The following is a 19787-nucleotide window of genomic DNA, read 5'->3' on the forward strand; positions in this document are numbered from 1 at the left end:
GAGTTTTATTTTTTTTAACAAAGCTTCTTAAAGAACTTGTAGCTACATGAATAATTAATACTTTTTACAAGTCGGTATTATTTCCTACTTCTGGTTTGTCCGAGTTAATGTTAATTGTTGGTTGTATACAAAACTCTATTTGTAGTGGAAATTTTATTTTGTGTACTTTAATTCGGACATTTTGATGCCTCCAAAACCCAAACAGAAACGAAAAAACTGCAAGTTTTGCAAAAGCAGTTTCTAACCAATTTCTTTCATATATCCATATAGACAATTATTTTGTAATTCAACGATGCCATAAAAAAAAAGACGTTCCATGCGGTTATGTAATTGTGTAATTGAAATTAATTTTGAAAATGCGTTGTTCAATGTTTGATAGTTAAAATTAATAGTTTATTAAAGAAATAATAACTGGATGGGAGACTAACGAAAAAAAATTAATGAAGAATAATAGTAGATATACTGCAAAGTGTAGAAGTGGAAAGTAGAAGAATCGGATGTGATGTGGGATGTAGTTTCATCTTAAATGCTTTTGAGGAGTGGAATGATTAGGATAAGAGGAAGGATGATGGTTTTCTGGGAAAATATAGTACTAGCAGTTGGATATTTTATGCTGATATGCTGACTCAATGATATTTGTACTTGAGGCATCGGATTTTATGGAAAGGAATCGTAGTATTGTACAAGAATGTATAGTTTTTTTAAACCCTCCTTCTGCAAAATAATTGAGATTAGCTTAGATATCAGTAGATTGTTGGTTAAAAGGGGTGTGTTGATTAAAGAGTTCTTGATGAAACTTTGTTCTTTCAATATATTAGGTAGTTTTTTGCATTATGTTGGTAAGAAAATCTGAATAGTTGGGAATTAATGGGTTATAATATGGTAACAAGAACTGCCAGTGATTAGAAAGGTTTGAAATAATTTCGGACTTTTGATAGGGTTATTTGTTTTTTTTAAAAAACAATGTTTTTTGCTTTTTTTTCAGTATTTGTCCTTACTGCAAGAAAAACACCTTTTCGATTTCAAGTACAATTCATTAGTCGGTTAACTGTCCAGCTATCAAATCAAAAATAATTTTTTGTAAACACTTTAATCACCTTATTCTTCTACAGGTTAGCTCGTAACTAGAATTAATATTCCTAATCCGTTCATCATCATGATCTAATCTCATCTGTTTAGGAATGTTCCATCTTCAACATCTGAGTCACATCCTTGTAGCTCTAAAGTCTAGCCGATAGTCCTAATTGATTTGTGTCTTACAAGTATACAAAGGAGTAAGTGCAAAGCCGGCTCTAATACTCCCAGTATTAATCTGGTTGATGTGATAATGGCTACAACTTCACTCCTTGTCAGTAGATAAGATCTTCCATCAGCACTTGCCTTTAGCGCAAACATTTTTATTTATCATTAGAACCAGCTCTTCGTCCCAATTTAAAAAAACAAAGAATAATGAGCATTCATAAATCCATTTTCAGTGGGACAACATGGGGCATTTTCTTAATAACCACCTCAATTATGATCTGGGTTTCTTCTGTCATACTCTTTCAATTGGCTGAGGTGATTAGATAACCTCTTGAGGAACATTTAGCTTCTTGTTTGGTAGTAAACCTTTCATGTTGATGGTACAAGTGACCCTGGTTCTACTATCATCCAGCAGACTTTATCTTTGTCTTTCCGTTCTAATAACAGGCTGGTGCTGTTGCATTTCCGGCGTATATCGGGACATAGACGAGATGATCCAGCTTCCACCCCCCCAAAAATTGGCTACATGTAGTTCTCCATATTATCTTGTTTTTTTTTTTTTTTGTTATTTCTTGCGAGGAGGGAGTATGTACTGTCTTTTCATGAGTTTAATTCATTGACAGTTACAGCACTTGAGAGAATGTTTGTTATTCATCATTGAAAGTACCAGTTGCAGAACCAAGTTCTTATTGAATGCCTTCCTATTTTGTGCTTCACGGTATCAACATTTGGAGCAAAGAACAACTTCAGAAAATCACTAACTAACTCGCTCATTTGGATACTCCTAGTGTTATTTTATAGTGCTGTGTAGAAGAGAATTGTATGAATTTTCAAAATTCAGATTTCAAAGAAAATTTCTCAATAGATATGTATCTTACAAGTATACCCCTTTACTAAATTGTTGATTTTTTTTTTTGGTGATTTCCTTGTGATTTTTTCCTTGATTTTGTGATTTATCTTTGGTAGATTGGTCTGAATAATGACTTTAGGGGCCTCTGGTTGATATCTATGCTACCCCAAGCCGTGTGACTTTGTGTGACCTTTGGCGTCGCAGCATTCCTACCTAAGTTTCAATTCAATTTCAGGCTGTAAGACGCGTTATGTGACGACACTGGAGCCCTTTGCCATTTTCGGAGCACTTCTGGTCCCTGGATAGGATTCTTGTGTTAATCTCTAATATAATGGACCTAGTAGATAACTGCTGATATTTCAATAGTTTACTAGATAATGTAATATTAAGAAAAGTCAATAGTATTTTTATATTATAATTATCTATTTCTAAAATTACAACTAATTAATGAATAATAAAGTCCGCCAATAATGGTTGTATTTCCCAATTGGTGTATCCTTCACGAAGATTAGTTAAAGAAAAATAATTTCGACAGTATTTTTTGAGGTAAAAAAACAAAATCCGGCATTAATAATTTTAATCAGCAGAAAGTGATTTCGGTGTAGCAATTAATAAAGGTGTGTTAGCGGTGTATTAATGAGGTGTAGTAATTAATCATTATAAATTTATCATTTGTAAGTAAATATATTTTTTTAGATGTCTGTAAGTATTGGAATTCTTTTTCTTTTTTAAAATAAATATTGTTTACGTTTTTTGATTTCCGCAAAAATGAAAGATATGTTAAGTTACCACGTTATTTTTTCTTTCACCCTTTCAGGAAGTAATAGTATTTGAATATATGTTTTACATTATAAAAATAATTAATTGAAAATCGAAATAAATAAATTTAACTCATAAATTATTTTACCATTGAAAGAATAAATTAAAGTTTTTTTTATCTAAATAGCAGTAATATCACTTAAATCCCGTCAATATTAATAATTTCCTACTTTTTTTTAATACACTGCTAGTTTTTTAATTCGATAGTAAGTTATTTAATGAATACAAATAATGGGACAAATAATATTCATTAAAATATAACACCTTTTATATCTTTCAAGATAACGTTTTACAAAAGAGGAAAGATATTTTATTAAAAAAATAGTTAAAGTTCCGTTTACATTACTGGTAAGTATTATTCTTACATAACCCTTGTTAACTGTCCTACCGGTCAGTTTTATTGTTGGTTTACATCATAATGCAGTTGGTTCTTGCGACATTTTTTTGAAAATTGAAAGTCCGTGATTATTTAATATTTAAATCAATTAATAAATATTAATTATATTTACGTGGACTTCAAATGAAAGACATAATAGAAATACGTAGGAAGAATACTTACGTTTTTGTAAATTTGTATTGTACCAAAATAAGTTCACCCAAGTTGCCCTTTATAACTTCTTTCTATTATTATTATAATCATCATCATCATCATCTTTATTATTATTTACTTGACATTATTACGACTGAATCAGGTATTGTATAAATTGTTGGAAGAGAACTATAATTAATGTTGATATTAATAAGTAATAACAATTTATTATTTAATTTAATAATTGAATTGGACATTAATTCTGATGAAAAAATATATTACTTTACTTCACTCTATTTAGTTTATTCTAGCAAATGAATTTTTTTTTTCTTTCATATCCGCTTTCCAGCTATGTTGCATGATTTTCTTTACTATTTCCTAAAACTCAGTAACTTATATGGATATTTAAAAGAAATATTTTCCTTACTATTTCAGAAATATGGATTCGGATAGCAGTTCCTCAGAAGCAAGCTCTGGTCGAGGCGAATGTGGCGATGAAGGAGGCGGTGGCGAAAGTCGCTCAAGAACGGCTGGAGGAGATTGGTCATCTGATCGAGCGAACAGCGACGTTTCAGATGACGAAAATTTTTCAAGAGGAGCGAAAAGTATTGACTCTCCACCAGAATCTCCACCTAGGGGAGGTGGAAATCTTGATTCGCCACCTGCATCACCCGCTGCTCCTGGAGTTGGATCACCTGCCCCTTATTCGGGATCAGAAGCTTCAGAGAATAGTCCTCGGCCACCAGAATCGCCTCCTTCTTATTTGGGCTCTCCACCTCCTCAGGCCCAGTTGCCACGAACCCCTCCAGATTATTATCCAACATCTCCAGGTACTTACGGTCCCTCTAGTCCTGCGAGTCCTGTTAATGGTCGTTCAAGTTCCATCGACGGTCCTTCAAGTCCCGGGGATGACCCTTCCAGTCTTCGTGATGATCGATCATCTGTAGGTAGCCCTGGTGGTGGACGATCAAGTACTACTGGTGGGGCTTCTTCACCAGCCAGCCATAGAGGATCTAGCTCAGTTGACGGTCGTTCCACTCCCACCAGTCCAGCTGATAGGTCTACCAGTTCCGGGGGAATCCGTCGAGCTGTCAGAAGTTCTGTCACTAGCAACATTAGAAGCCCTTCAGTTGGCCATTCAAGTGAAGGGGAAGAATCACGTAGCCCAACATGTACGCATGCAAGACACACTGATGATATTCTCAGTCCTGAAGATAGACGTTCTGATCCTTCAAGCCCAGCAGGAAGATCTTTAAATCCGATGAGCCCTGTAGACTTGCCTTCTAATTTTACTAGGAGACGTCGTACTCCAACAAATAGATCTAAACAGGATAGTCCGCAGGATGAACCTCGAAGCCCCATAGAGCCTTTCAGCCTTTCAGAGGGGCCGAATGCTTCAAGTCGCTTAGGGAGACGTAACAAAGGTGGTCCTAGTACTCCTCAAAACAGACCTTTCAGTCCTTCGAGCCCGGAAAGAAGGTTTTTGACTTCAGCAGATGCACCGTTAAGTCCTACAAGTCCAACGGAAGGACCTTCTAGCCCAGAAGGTAGACCAACTACTCCCGACAGTAGTCACCGCAGTGGCGAAGGTCGCTCAAGCCCTATTCATCTAGACGGGCCTGGCAGTCCAATAGATGAAGATTCATTTTCTCCAAGAACATCTCGGCGAAGAATTTCTGGGGGGAGAGATTCTTTTCCTGCCAGTCCTGTCGAAGGGCCTTCCAGTCCATTTAGTCATGATGAGCGCTGTACAAGCCCTGGTAATGAACCAGCTAGTCCAATGAGTAGACCCCGTAGAAGAAGTCCAATGAGTCCCGCATCATCAGACGGTAGATCTAATATTTCATCAGATTCAACTTTAGGGGGCTCTCCTGAACCAAATGACATACCGACAGTGCCTGCAAGAGCGAAAACTCCTTCTCCTGTCAGACATGAGAAAGTGGAAATCAAAAGCCATGGTGAAGATCTTTCTGATGTATCAGATATAGAAAGTTTGGGATCAGTTTCTGATAATGAACAGGATAAAATATTAAAGGTTAGTTACCTTTTATTATTAAACTTTTAATTTTAAGTTAATTAAGATTTATCAGTTCTGACTACAATACAGTCTATGTATACTGTAATCATTTTGATTGACCAGAAAATTCCTTGTGATTTGTATTCATTAAGTGATTCGCAAATGTATTCATACAATTTTTTTTTATTTTTAGTTACAAGAGCAATAACTATTTTTTAAAAGAAGTTTCTTTATCAACAGATTATGAATTCATTAGATTTGATTATTGCTAAGATGTTTACTGTTATTATTTATTGCTAACTTTGTTTAAGTTTAAATGTTGTGAGGTCAGCAGAGCTCTTTGATATTATACTTAAGCAATATCTTTGATTTTTTCCGTCGTAGCACTCAAGTTTATGGTATCCCTGAACGATTTCGGACTTCGTCCATCATCAGAGGTGGATTAATCAATTAATTAAATATATAATTTCCCAAATGTATGGAGAAAGTTTATCTTCGCAACAGCTTTGATACATACGTATCTCCCTCAAGCGACGGATATAATTTTTTATACATTTATCTATTGTACTCTCTCAGTCTCACTCAACATAAATATATGTTTTTGTATATTTATAAAACTGTCCGGTAGGACAGTTGTATAAGGGTTGATCGTCAAAAACTGCACGAAAAAGCGTAACGTTGAAAAACACCCAACTTTGACAATTTTTTCCTCTTTTTCTATAAAAGATAAAATTCCCAAATTTTCTTTATAATGTAGGGCAAATCCTCCTTTATGACTGTAATATAATATATATAATACATTTTGAGAAAAAAGTGGCCGAAAATGAGCAAAAACGGCATTTTCGAAAATTGTTGTTGTTGTTGTTGTTGTTCTTCTTCTTCTTCTTCTTCTTCTTCTTCTTGTTACCTTTTTTGTAAACTGCGTAGCGCCTAAACGCGTGGACCGATTTTCATGAATGAGGTGTCATTCGATTCAGAATTTTATGTAGATGTGCCTTTTGGGGGTCTCGATGCTGTACATCGAATGGGAGAGGAGTTAGCCCCATGTATGTGAGGCCCCCTCCAAAATTATTATTACTAATTACTCTGTAAATCTTGGCCCGATTTTCAAAAAATTTGGTGGGATGATAATGTTAGGGCTCCCCTACGTAACATTAAAGCGACGATCTGCTCTTACACTTTTTAAGGGGAAGTATAGCAATCGTTTTAAATTGGACACGTGAACCGATTTTCATCATAAATGAAGGGTCATTCGAATCGAAATTTTGTACAGATTTGCACTTTAAAAGTCTCGACGCTATGCCTCATAAAGAGGGGAGTTTGCCCCACCCAGGTTAGGCCCTTTCTAAAACTATTATTACCAATATTTCTATAACGCTTAGTCCGATTTTGATAAAATTTAACACGAAGAAGTGATTAAAGCTCCTCTAAGTGCCATCATGCTCACACCTACTAAGATGAAGTACTGCAATCGTTAAAATTTTAACGGGTGAACCGATTTACATTAATGAATTGTGGTTCGTTTCAAAATCTTTGCCTCTTTGCCTTTTAGGGAGAAGTACTGAAATCGCAGTTTAATTTTGCTTTTTACGTACAAATACCTTCCTATTTTATTCAAAACGCTTTCTCAAAAAAATTGTTATTGAGGATGGTTTAGGGACCGCAACTATAATCATTCTTTAAAAAGATCTCTCCAGTGATAGTTATGGTTCCTACTTAACACCTTATCAGGTTATAACGATAGAATTGCTTATTCCAAATTTTAAAAAAATCTGTAAAGCAGATATGTAACTTTGCAAAATAGACAAAATGGAAAATCTATCCAAAAGGTACAAAAATCTCCTTAACAAAAACTTACAGTTTAAAAAGTTAAGTATAAGGGTTGATTAAACGCCAAAAGGTACACAAATCAGCAGTACCCAACATTTCATTAATACTTCATTGATATTATTTAAGTACCCAACATTTCATTAATAATTCATTGATATTATTTAAGTAATTTTACTGCATTAATTTTCATTAATATTTTTTAGAATGTATAAGGGTTGACCATCAAAAACTGCACGAAAAAGCGTAACGTTGAAAAACACCCAACTTTGACAATTTTTTGCTATTTTTCTATAAAAGATAAAATTCCCAAATTTTCTTTAAATCTTACTCCGAACCCTCCTTTATAACTGTAATTTTTTTGCAACCACCCAGATCTAATAGGTTTCGAGAAAAAAGTTGCCGAAAATGAGCAAAAACGGCTTTTTCAAAAAATGTTCTTGTTCTTGTTCTTGTTGTTGTTGTTGTTGTTGTTCTTCTTCTTCTTGTTACCTTTTTTGTAAACAACGTAGCGCCTAAACGCGCGAACCGATTTTCATGAATGAGGTGTCATTCGATTCGGAATTTTATGTAGATGTGCCTTTTGGGGGTCTCGACGCTGTACATCGAATGGGAGAGGAGTTAGCCCCCTTTATGTAAGGCCCCCTCCAAAATTATTATTACTAATAACTCTGTAAATCTTGACCCGATTTTGATAGAATTTGGTAGGATGATAGAGTTAGGGCTCCCCTACGTAACAATAAAGCGACGATCTGCTCTTACACTTGTTAAGGGGAAGTATAGCAATCGTTTCAAATTATCGACACGTGAACCGATATTCATGAATGAAGTGTCATTCGAATCGAAATTTTGTACAGATTTGCACTTTAAAAGTCTCGACGCTATGCCTCATAAGGAGGGAAGTTTGCCCCACCCAAATAAGGCCCTTTCTAAAACTATTATTACCAATATTTCTATAACGCTTAGTCCGATTTTGATAAAATTTAGCACGAAAAAGTGATGAAAGCTCCTCTACGTGGCTGTGAAGTGCCATCATGCTCTTACACCTACTAAGAGAAGTACTGCAATCGTTAAAATTATCAATGAGTGAACCGATTTACATCAATGAATTGTCGTTCGATTCAAAATCTTTGCCTTTTAGGGAGAAGTACTGTAATCGCAGTTTATTTTTCTTGCTCCTCTTAAAAGGAAGTACTGAAATCGCAGTTTAATTTTGCTATTTACGTACCTTCCTATTTTATTCAAAACGCTTTCTAAAAAAAATTGTTATTGAGGATGGTTTGGGGACCGCAACTATAATCATTCTTTAAAAAGATCTCTCCAGTGGTAGTTACGGTTCCGATTTAACACCTTATCAGGTTATAATGATAGAATAGCTTATTCCAAATTTTAAAAAATCTGTAAAGCAGACGTAACTTTGCAAATAGACAAAAAGGAAAATCTATCCAAAAGGTACAAAAATCTCCTTAACAAAAACTTACAGTTTTAAAAGTTAAGTATAAGGGTTGATTAAACGCCAAAAGGTACACAAATCAGCAGTTCCCAACATTTCATTAATACTTCATTGATATAATTTAAGTAATTTTACTGCATTAACTTTTCCTTCACATTTTTTAGAATTTATTAGATGTCACAGACCCTTATGCTGGCCAGTTCATTCATAATATTATTTTGTTACAATTATGATAAAATGTATATTATATCTTCGTAATTAAACAGGTTTTTATTTTAACTCTATTCCAAATTATTCTTCTGATTTCTCTTTAATGTGCCCTTTATTCTGAGTAGTCACATATACATGCATGTTAAAGTAGAAAAAGACTAAGTTAGAGTCGGCTACTGTTTAAATTTGAATCACAGAGGATTCAAAACAATATTTCAGTCTTGAATTCGTCTTACCGAAATATTCGTGAGCACAAATAACATACAGTTAATAACAAGTAGATTATTCAACAATATTTACTCATTTCTCAATTGTAATTTAATTTAGTCCCCCTAATTTTACTTATGGTAAAATACTGGAATAATTAGCTGTCCTAAAAATATGCATATCTTTATTTTCTTTATTTTATATTACATATATATAACATTGTGGGAAGAACACCTAGATTGAGAATGTAATTGAAGAAAACTATATTATTTGCGATAAAGCCAGATAATTTATTACCTATTATTATAAACGATTGACTACTACTAAAGTAACAATTACTTTAATCGAAGAATGAACTTAAACCAATGATTTTTATTTAAAAATAAAAATAAATAAATAAAATCATTGATGTATGTTGGTGTAAGCATTTTTTAAAAAAGTTTATGAATTTTTTAGCCTCATATTTTTTTAATATTTTTTATAACGTTTTCTTTTTCACCTGTGATTAATAGTTTGATTATTATAGATAAATAGATATTACAGTCAATCTAAGTTAAATGGTGTGCTACTTGAGTAAATATTTTGTAGACGAAAATGGCCAGCATAAGGGTCTGTGACATCTAATAAATTCTAAAAAATGTGAAGGAAAAGTTAATGCAGTAAAATTACTTAAATTATATCAATGAAGTATTAATGAAATGTTGGGAACTGCTGATTTGTGTACCTTTTGGCGTTTAATCAACCCTTATACTTAACTTTTAAAACTGTAAGTTTTTGTTAAGGAGATTTTTTTTAGAATGTATTAGATGTCACCGACCCTTATGCTGGCCAGTTCATTCATAATATTTTTTTTATAATTATGATAAAATGGATATTATATCTTCGTTATTAAATAGGTACTTTATTTTAACTCTATTCCAAATTATTCTTCTGATTTATCTTTAATGTGACCTTTATTCTGTGACATCTAATACATTCTAAAAAATATTAATGAAAATTAATGCAGTAAAATTACTTAAATAATATCAATGAAGTATTAATGAAATGTTGGGTACTGCTGATTTGTGTACCTTTTGGCGTTTAATCAACCCTTATACTTAACTTTTTAAACTGTAAGTTTTTGTTAAGGAGTTTATTATACAAATATACAAACATAGCTAAGTAATAGCTGCCGATTAGTATTTTATTATGTTCACTTTTTCATACTTTTTTTTTCTTTGTGTATATCGTCAATACATAATTCTCATAGAAAATATTTTAAGTACTTGTTAGAACTTTCTTGTTTTATTTATTTATTTTTATTTTTTACACATGTAGGTCATTGATACAGAGACCAAAGAAAAGGAGTCCATACTTAATGGAGGAAGTGGTGCTGGCACAATGGCACTAGGGGAAGAAGCCGAACAGTTAGATTTTGAGGCAGAGGAAAGGGAAGAACCTGAGGGTCAATTGCTAGAAGTTTCTACTCAACATCAAATAGAAGGAATGACCTCAAGTTCAAATAATTGCAACACAAAAGATTTGCAGTCAATTAGTTCTATGACTACCGCAACTGGGACTGCTAGTGTTCCTGCCGATGATGAAGAAGAAGGAGAAGTAAAGGAACGAGAAGATGGTGAAATATCAGACGAAGGAGAGGCGAGGCCAGAAGAAACAGAACCCAGACCCGTCTGTAGATTCTTTAGCCGTGGTCAGTGCACTTGGGGTTCTAGTTGTAGGTAAGAATTTAATATGCATTAAATTGAAAACTGAATTCATTACCTTGCATGTTGCATCATTTTTATTTGCTTTAACTTAAGAACCCTTGTATAAATTGTGGTTTGCTTTCTGTGGGAAAGGTGATAAAAGGCTTGTGTAGAGAAAAAATGTTAATATTTGCTTTTTCTATTTAATTAACTGCACACAGACATTAGTGTATCAAGCACATAATTGTAATTGCTTATTTTTATTATTTTCAATTCGTAAAATTGACCTATCTGCTTGTGCAGTAATTTGTTTTCACGTTTAATCCAAATCTTTTAGTTTGGACGTGTAAATATGAGATAAATGCAATGTATGGAATAAATACTGTAAGATTTTGCCAATTCCATTTTTACTGTTTTACATTAAATCACTAAAAGAAAGATATTTAATTGCTTGATAACACTTCCGTGCAGAAAATTGGTTGATAATAGATGGTTTTTTATTTCCTTATACTTATAATATTCTATAATTGATATATTTTTATTTATTTTATTTTAGCTTTTAATTATAATTTGCATGAGCATTGACTAACCTATGTACCCACCTCATTAGTTTCCGGCATGTAACACAGACTGGAAAAGTTGTACCAACAGCATTGGGGCAATTACCAACTCGTGGCGCTAATTCGAGGTTCTTTAGATCTTGGTTCAGAAGGGGTGGCGTGCCTTCTTTAAGATTTTTTGCACCAAGGTTTGTAAATAAAAACTTTCTTTCGAGCGAAACGAAAAACAACTATAGATATTTTAATTTAATAACATGTAGATTTTGTACTTTTCCTTTAATTGTAAAAGTATTTACAATTTTATCTGTTCTAATGAAATATTGTATTATTTTAGAAATTAAAGGCATGTTTTATACCCTTTTTTGTTTAAAGAAATGTTTAGATGTACAAAATGAGCTTTACGCCTTATGGAAGAACCGCCGATTGGATGTAATGCATTAAAAACTGTTCCTAAATAAAATGGATTGTCATCCAAGTTGTAAGAAAAGGGTACTACTAATCCCTGGAAATAGCTTTATTTACCTTAGTAAATAAATAATAACAATTTATTAAAACAAATGAGAGTATCATTTTTTATCTTTACATAAAACGTCTACATAAAGTTCCTTCCCTAATGGCTTTACATTTTACAGGTTTATTTACATTAGCAATTTTATAAATGGAACTCAGTTTTGTTTACATTTGGTAGGAGAAAAGTGTTGCAATCAGGCAGATTTTTTATTTTTAATTTTCACCGGAATATCCGATTTAAGAAACTTTTAAATCAAAAAAGTGATTTTTATAAACTGGTCTGTGTAAATCCAATTTATCTCATAAACAAAACAAAAAAATCACAGAAATTCATTTTTGATATATCTTTCAGGTTTCACCATGACTATAAGAATTTTGGTCAATTACTACTTTACAAAATGTTTCAGTTTTTTGAGATTTTTTTCGAAAAGCTTCCTGTGATTTGTCTTGAAACAGTATTCACTTTGAGATTTTTAACTTTTTATTGGATCATTTTTCCTGGAAAATACTATTATGTGGTCTATTTAAGGTTTTTTTTCCAACCTTCTGCTTTTTCAAACCTTTTTTGCTTTCTAACTTAATCTAATTAAGAATATTAAATTATCAACATTTTGCTTTTTGCTAACATTGTTTTTGCTTTTTTATTTTTTGCTTTATTTTTATTTTTTTAATTTGAAAGGGACTTATCCTTTTTAAAATATAAGACACATGATAATATGTATTAACGATGTATTTGAATGTGGGATGATTTCTTTTCTAATATTACAGATTCGTACATCCTGGAGTCACGGATAAGGGAAATTATACTATGTTTGATATGGTCAGACCCTTAGTTCCAATGAACAACGGTCCACCGCCACCTCCACATCTTTTTCCGGGCCCGATTGATGTGTACACTCCAAGGGCAATTGATAGGCCAATTGTGAGTAAATTTTTTAATTAAAATTAATGTATTTTGTGAGCAAGTATAATTTTCTTTTATTATTGTAAAAATTTATTTCTGTTTTAGATTGGTCCTGGTCCTCCTCCCTTTCAGCAACCTGCCGTTAGAAGAGAGGAGCCACCTGGCGAATCTGCTTGGGAGAGAGGATTAAGACAAGCCAAAGAGGTACGTAATATCCAAATTCAAAAATAAATCACCACTCAAAAATTAATCAAAATTGATGAACTGAAAGAAACTCAGTGACCTGGATCGATTCACCCAGCGTAGTCTTAAGTTCCCTGTGTAACGCAGACACTCCCCACAATAGGGTTGATTGTTTTAAGCTCTAGTCGCGGATCGTCTTTAAAGTTGCTTTGGCGAACACAGAATATAAATAAGTATGATATATTATAAGTAAGTACATAAGTATGCTTTACTTAGCGAGAAATTACTTTTTAAAAACCAATTTTTAATTTTACAATAAATTTATAATTTTGCTTATTTACACAATTTAAATTTAGTTCTATTCTAAAATTTATTGATTACATAATTACGTTTCAGTGGAGACTAAAAACCGTTACCGTTTTATAATATCTGTCTACAGCAATTTTTTTTTTTTTTTTTTTCATATATATATATTCTGAAAAGTGCTAATATAATTTTTGTGCTTTGTATACCGCTAACATATTATTTAGCTAATTTGCTTAAATATATCCCTTTTAATCCTCATTCAATATTATGCACTAAAACAAGTTTTATAGCCTGAAATTATTTTTTTTTCAGGTAGATTTTGTTTTGTGCAACATTAAATCAAAGGAAATTAGCTCTGTTTTAAATCATTTAAATCAGAGTCAGTCACCTAATGAACAGTCTGAAACAATTTTAAACACGCTGTTTTCTGCACTTGTTATTTAAATTCATGTAGCTTGATAAAGGGGCGTAGTTAGTATTTGTGTTAAAAGAGAAATTGTGGCATTTTACTAAGTTAGTCCCAAGAATTTTTCTTTTATTAAGTAGCAGGCTATATTATAACTTTTTTTTTCACATACCAGACAGGAACTCATCAGGGTTCCGATACTGATTCATTACCGCATGGGAGACTAAAATTTGAATGAAACTTATAAGCTTTTTCGAACATTTCTAAATGACTGAAATCAAGAGCTTCATAATGAATGAAATGTTGGGTACCTGCTGATTTCTGTGCCTTTTGTCATTTAAATAACCCTTATACTAAATTTTTAAACGTAAGTTTTTATTAAGGAGATAAAACAGTCAGAAGCAATCCTATTAATGCATGTTTCTGCTAACTTTAAAATTCGTGAAAGATTTAAAACATGGAAGAATTTTCAAGTTTAAGAAAAATTTCTGTTTTTAAGAAAAATGTAAGAACTATGGGATCCTTATCTGTGCAAGTGTTTCATGCTAGATGAGCTCTGTGCGAAGTATTCGTACCGATGAGAGAATTAAAGACGCACTTTGATGCGATCTCCTTGATAAATTTTTTTTTTTTATATTTCGGTAGAATAGTCGGTTGTCCGAAAATAGTTGATACACAAAATTAAGCAATCTTCGAATTTGAATAGATAAGTTTAGTTATAAAAATCTTTGGCAAGATTACTTGAAAACTCTGTATACGAAACAATTTGCTAACCTAACTAAAAGGTGATTTTTTATTTAGTTGAACAACCATCCTTATGCCAATTAAAAATTCTTTTTGTTATCACGACTAACATAATCACAAAAAATGTCTCTATGGTTGCCCATTCTTAGTTAGCAGGAATTAATTAAAGAAAATAACTTGTGTTACTTGTGTTATTGCAGTTATTACGAAGATCTACAAAACGAAAAGAGACGGATGCTGATTTTGAAGAGAAGAAGATGAATCTGGGTCTGAGTGGTCAAGATGAATACGACAAGGAAAATGATTATTACACCCGCCCTACTTCGCCCATTTATGAAGATACCGCTTACCATGAAAGATATCCGTAAGAATTTTTCCAAAATAAGTTTAAAAAAAAAAAAAATTCTCAGGTTGGGGCACCGACTACTGCGTCCATTAGCGCCTAATTACTAAATCAGTAGTTTCTTCTGAATTAAAAATGATTGCAGATATTGTAACGTGAATGTACAGGACGTCTTTATTTATGTGAATATCTATTCTCCCAGTTATTACTGGATGAAGTGAATTTAGTTAATATGAACTGAAAAAGAACTAGTTGAATTAGTGTTCTTAAATTCTTTAATAATATTAGTCTTAATTAGAAAAGGATTTTTTTGCCAATTCATAGATAATTAAACTGTTGTATCATTATTTCCAAGCTAATAAATTAATGCGTGCCAATCTTCGCGAATTAAAGTACTCCAGAATCTTGTCCTTAAACCAAAATAGAGAACGCGTAATTCTTTCAATATGGAAATGACTGTTTGTTTAATGATATCTTTCCTTAGAACACCCGCCACGAAATAATAATAGGTGTTAAAAGTTACCTATATTTTATAGAAATAAAGAAGGAGAGAAGAGATACAGAAGTGTATCCGAGAGATTCGGAGATTATCCTCCTCCTGCACCTTACTATCCGCCACCACGAGGTGAAAATTGGTATGAAGAGAGGTCATCCAGATATCATCATCAGTCTTCTAGACATCATCCTGTAAGTTATTTCATAACAGAGTTTTAAGATATTTATGCTCTTCTGATTGTTGACAGCCTTCTAGAAATTTATTTGTGAATTATATCTACGATAACTTCCTTATAATAATTTATTTAATTTAATTATTTAAATAATTTCACTACTTAAATATGGAGGGTAAGATAGATTTGTTCCTGGTCAAGTTTTATGATAGTTCTATTCTGTCATATTTAGCTCCCACCGTTTACTTTACGTATATCGTTTGACATAGAAACATTAGTCTCACTATCAAAATCCTCAAAAACTTTTGTTAAAAAAAAAAAAAAATATTTCAAATAAAATGATAAGTTGTGGATAGAGTGAATCGGTCAGAAATACATCATCGTTATAATATATTTCGGATGAGCGGATAAGGAGCTGAAGGTCATAAGGGATTGATTTATATTAGCCAGAAGAATAGTTGATCCAAAAGATTAGAGGAAATATTCTGGTTTGGGTTCAAGGTGGCATGGAACATGAGAAGATGAGCCGCATTAGGTGCCTCTCTTCACTTTATTGGCTTGAACCTGTCGGAGCGAGATTGGCCATATGCCCGGAATTCAAGCAAGGATGGCTTCATAGCAGATAGATTAGCTTGGCGTATTGTCGGCAGTGCTCATCAGCACTGATAATAAACTTAGTTTGTGTTTGGCATGTCATCTTTCATACCACTGTTTGGATCCTCTGGGATTGTGGCTAAAGAGATAACTCTGAATTATGGGGCTCATATCAAATCCCTATCCCTTTTGAAGAGTTTGTGACAGAGAATGAACTCCCATTTGTAACATTACTGTTTATGAGGACGCGAGCGGATTAGGTTCAAAAAGAACAGTTGAGGAGCTTAGACTGTTTTCCCTTAATGTAATTGTTCGTTTTTTTCGGGTAACTATGTATCTTGCGTGGTTCTATTGGGGTCTGGATTTTTTCCTAGTCATCGGCTTATGTTGAGGTAGCGAGGGCTTAAGATAAAGCTTGTCCTCTCCCAATAGGCAAATAATAACTGGAGTCAGTAGTGTTCTCTGAACGCGCACATTTCCCTCTCCGTGTATGAGTGTGTACGGTTGTTTAACTGTACCTATCACAGATCTGTAGTACTCTTTTTCTCCACCGAAAAGTATCCCTTCTGCAATACCCACCGTCTACGCAGTTCATAGGAATTCATCATCTCAGAGAACCACCCTCCCACGGCTGCCTCAGCGGTACTACTTAATCAGCCTAGTTACAAATTTCTGTAGTTTACTTTCTCTGGGGCTTTATTTTTTTTCGTCCACATGTACCGTTAAGAAATAATTCATAAAAACTATTAATAAATATTACAGCCAGTATTGGCAATTATTTTTAAATTAAAAAACTGGTTATTGCACAGACCTTTTACACAACCTTTACACCTTTAGAAGGCACTTCCGAGCAGTGTTCCTCGTTACAGAGAACGACTCACATTAAAACTATGTAAAAGCTCTTCCTTCCTTTTCTTCTTCTTAGAGGAAAAGAGAGAATGATAGTAGTATTGTTCGGATAAAGAACTGGGATTTCCTTCGTGCTAGACATTACTATCTGAGATTAAGTCATTTTCTTATTATTGTTTTTTGTACAGAGCAGTTACCAGCCTTCCAGTCGTGCAGGAGGAGGAAATTCGGCGCCATCTGAAGACTATTACGAAAGACCAAAGAGACAAAAATATTCATCAAGAGAAGTAATAGTTCAGAGATCTGAGAAAACTCAGTGGAAAGAAAACAGGTAAAACTACTCAGACAGATAGCTGACGCTCTTTTCTATGTGACTAACCTCATTCTTCACATCGACCTCAACATTCCATTCGTAACAAACTCGCCAAGACTAAATATCAAAAATTTCATACTGCTCTTTCTACTTGCTTAAATCCTCTTGTACTGTCTCTCGCCTCCTCTGACATTCCTAACAATCCAACACGCCAACTGAACCCTCAATGGCCCCACGACTTCATTGAGGTCTGAAGATGATCGTCATCATTAATATCGATAGCCTATAGAGAGTGCCACCGCTAGGTAGTTTCTCTAGTCTTTCATTTCACGCACCAGTTCATTTTGTATACTTCTTATTTACTTATTGTACATATTTGTACAGATTGTAAATTACTAAATATTAGAGAAAAACTGCTTCTCAGAAATTAATAGGGTATAACGTGCATCTAAGACCGAAAGCAACGACATTGTCAAAGATCTAAGGTTTATTAAAAATAATTGATAATTTATAACTGCTAATCTTATCCGTTCCTAGTACCTAATTATGTTAAGCGTTATGCGTTTGCGATGTCTAATTCTTAACTTTTTTAGTGTATTAATGATATAAATTACATGTACATTTAGCGAGTAATTTATTAAATGAGAGAACATAAAATTTGAAATGTCCACTGCACTCAGAAACCCTAGTTTGCATTAGTTTATAAACATCATATTTGGATTTGGTTTTTTTTTTTAGTCCTTCTCCTCGCCCAAGAGGTTCTGACAGATCAGGTCGCGGAGATGAATGGGCAGATCCATGGATGAGATCTAAATCTCCTACCAGAAAGGGAACTGGAACAACGTCCAGATCAACTAGAAAGAAGTCATATTCCTCGAGATCATCTTATTCTTCTTCGAGGTAAATAAATTATTATAAACACGCATTAGGAGCCTTAACTCTGATAGTATTTAATTGTGCTACCCAGCACACAACAGTATTCTGTCCTAATTACTACAAAATAGTAGTGTTGGTAATTTTTATTATATACTGTTATTATCTTCTTAGCAAAAAACTTAACAGTTTAAAAAGTTAAGGGTCTGTAACATCTAATAAATTCTAAACAAAAGTAATGAAAACTTAATACAATAAAATTACTTAAATATCAATTGTAATAAAATGTAGCTATATTAAGCGAAATGGGCCGTAATGGATGATACAATGGGCTCAAATCACTTTCCCATTATTATAGAAACGAATGAAAAATGCTTAGAATGTATTTGTCGACAGAATTTCCGGACATGGAATTTAAAGAAAGCCGATTGGCCGACGTTCCAAAATAGGTTAGATGAGGCTATTTCCAGTGTAGAAGATTATGACAGTTTCATAAATGTTTTAAATATTGTAAATGGAAAAGCTATACCTAAATTAAATCCACGGGTAACCTCGCGTAGTAAATGCTGGTGGGACGAGAAATGTAAAGCCAGTGTAGCAAGTAGGAAAGATGCATTTAGAAAATATAAGTTGAATCCTAACTACGACAATTATATAGAATATAAAAAACAAACTGCTAAGACGAAATTAATTATTAAAGAAAGCAAAACGAAACGGAGGAATTTTTGTGAAAATTTGAACAAAAATACTCCAATAAGGCTAATATGGAAAAAAATCAAATCTTTAATGACCCCACCAAATAGTTACATTCCAATAGTTAAAGGTGACTGGTCCAACGATTTTATAAACAAATTAGCTCCCCCTTTTACACAAAATAAAATAGAATTAATGGGCAATAATAATGATAAACATACGCTATTAAAACCGTTTACCATCAATGAGTTTAAAAGAGCTATCAAAAACCACACGAATACGGCCCCAGGAATGGATCAAATACATTACGCAATGATTTTTCACCTTCCCTTAGCGGCTAAATACAGGCTGTTACAATTGTATAACGAAATGTGGAGTAAAGGTGAATACCCACAACAGTGGAAAAATTATTTAATAAGTCCGTTATTGAAGAGAAATAAAAATAGGGACCAATGTGAGTCATATCGACCAATTTCGCTGTCTTCTTGCGTCATGAAGACGTTCGAAAGGATGGTGAAAAACAGGTTGGAATGGTGGCTGGAGTCAAAAGGTTTACTTCCGAATAGCCAATGCGGGTTTAGGAAAGGCAGATCGGTACAGGATAGTCAGACTGAGCTCGTTACCGACATTCAGTTGGGTTTCACGACCAATAAAATAACATTAGCATTGTTTTTAGATTTTACCGCTGCTTATGACTCGGTTCAAATACCTATACTAGCAAAAAAGTTAGAAAAATTTAAATTGCCGGGTAAATTTATTAGGAATATTATCGAACTAATATCAAACAGACAGATCTTCTTAAAAATAAACAACCTTCTGGAAGGCCCCCAGCTGACCCAGATAGGCTTACCGCAAGGAAGCATTTTAAGCCCAATCCTGTACTCTATGTATGTAGCGGATATAGAGACAGTGTTGGTCGAAAATGTTAAAATGCTACAATACGCCGACGACGTGTGCATCTACACAACACAAAAAACTTCTGAGGATTGCAAAAAAGCGCTT

General features: G+C 33.3%; 1 protein-coding gene across 6 annotated transcripts in view; it reads left to right on the forward strand.

Moving 5' to 3' along the window:
• The window catches only part of LOC141449039 (uncharacterized), a 31113-nt gene that overhangs the window by 2082 nt on the left and 9244 nt on the right, over positions 1 to 19787 (forward strand). For 4 of the 6 annotated variants that reach the window (XM_074118066.1, XM_074118073.1, XM_074118091.1 and 1 more), the window contains 9 exons: positions 3876 to 5475; positions 10472 to 10872; positions 11450 to 11587; positions 12678 to 12831; positions 12919 to 13017; positions 14653 to 14816; positions 15332 to 15482; positions 17095 to 17237; positions 17958 to 18119. In XM_074118066.1, coding sequence (XP_073974167.1) covers positions 3880 to 5475; positions 10472 to 10872; positions 11450 to 11587; positions 12678 to 12831; positions 12919 to 13017; positions 14653 to 14816; positions 15332 to 15482; positions 17095 to 17237; positions 17958 to 18119 — 3008 coding nt within the window. In that variant the 5' untranslated portion in view covers positions 3876 to 3879. The remainder of the gene's footprint in view (positions 1 to 3875; positions 5476 to 10471; positions 10873 to 11449; positions 11588 to 12677; positions 12832 to 12918; positions 13018 to 14652; positions 14817 to 15331; positions 15483 to 17094; positions 17238 to 17957; positions 18120 to 19787) is intronic. The other 2 variants (XM_074118098.1, XM_074118106.1) reach the window with 1 other exon arrangement.

The sequence above is a fragment of the Rhodnius prolixus genome, unplaced genomic scaffold (assembly GCF_049639745.1).
Source record: "Rhodnius prolixus isolate KJV_2025 unplaced genomic scaffold, Rpr scaffold_1, whole genome shotgun sequence".
In the NCBI taxonomy this organism is placed as follows: Eukaryota; Metazoa; Arthropoda; class Insecta; order Hemiptera; family Reduviidae; genus Rhodnius; species Rhodnius prolixus.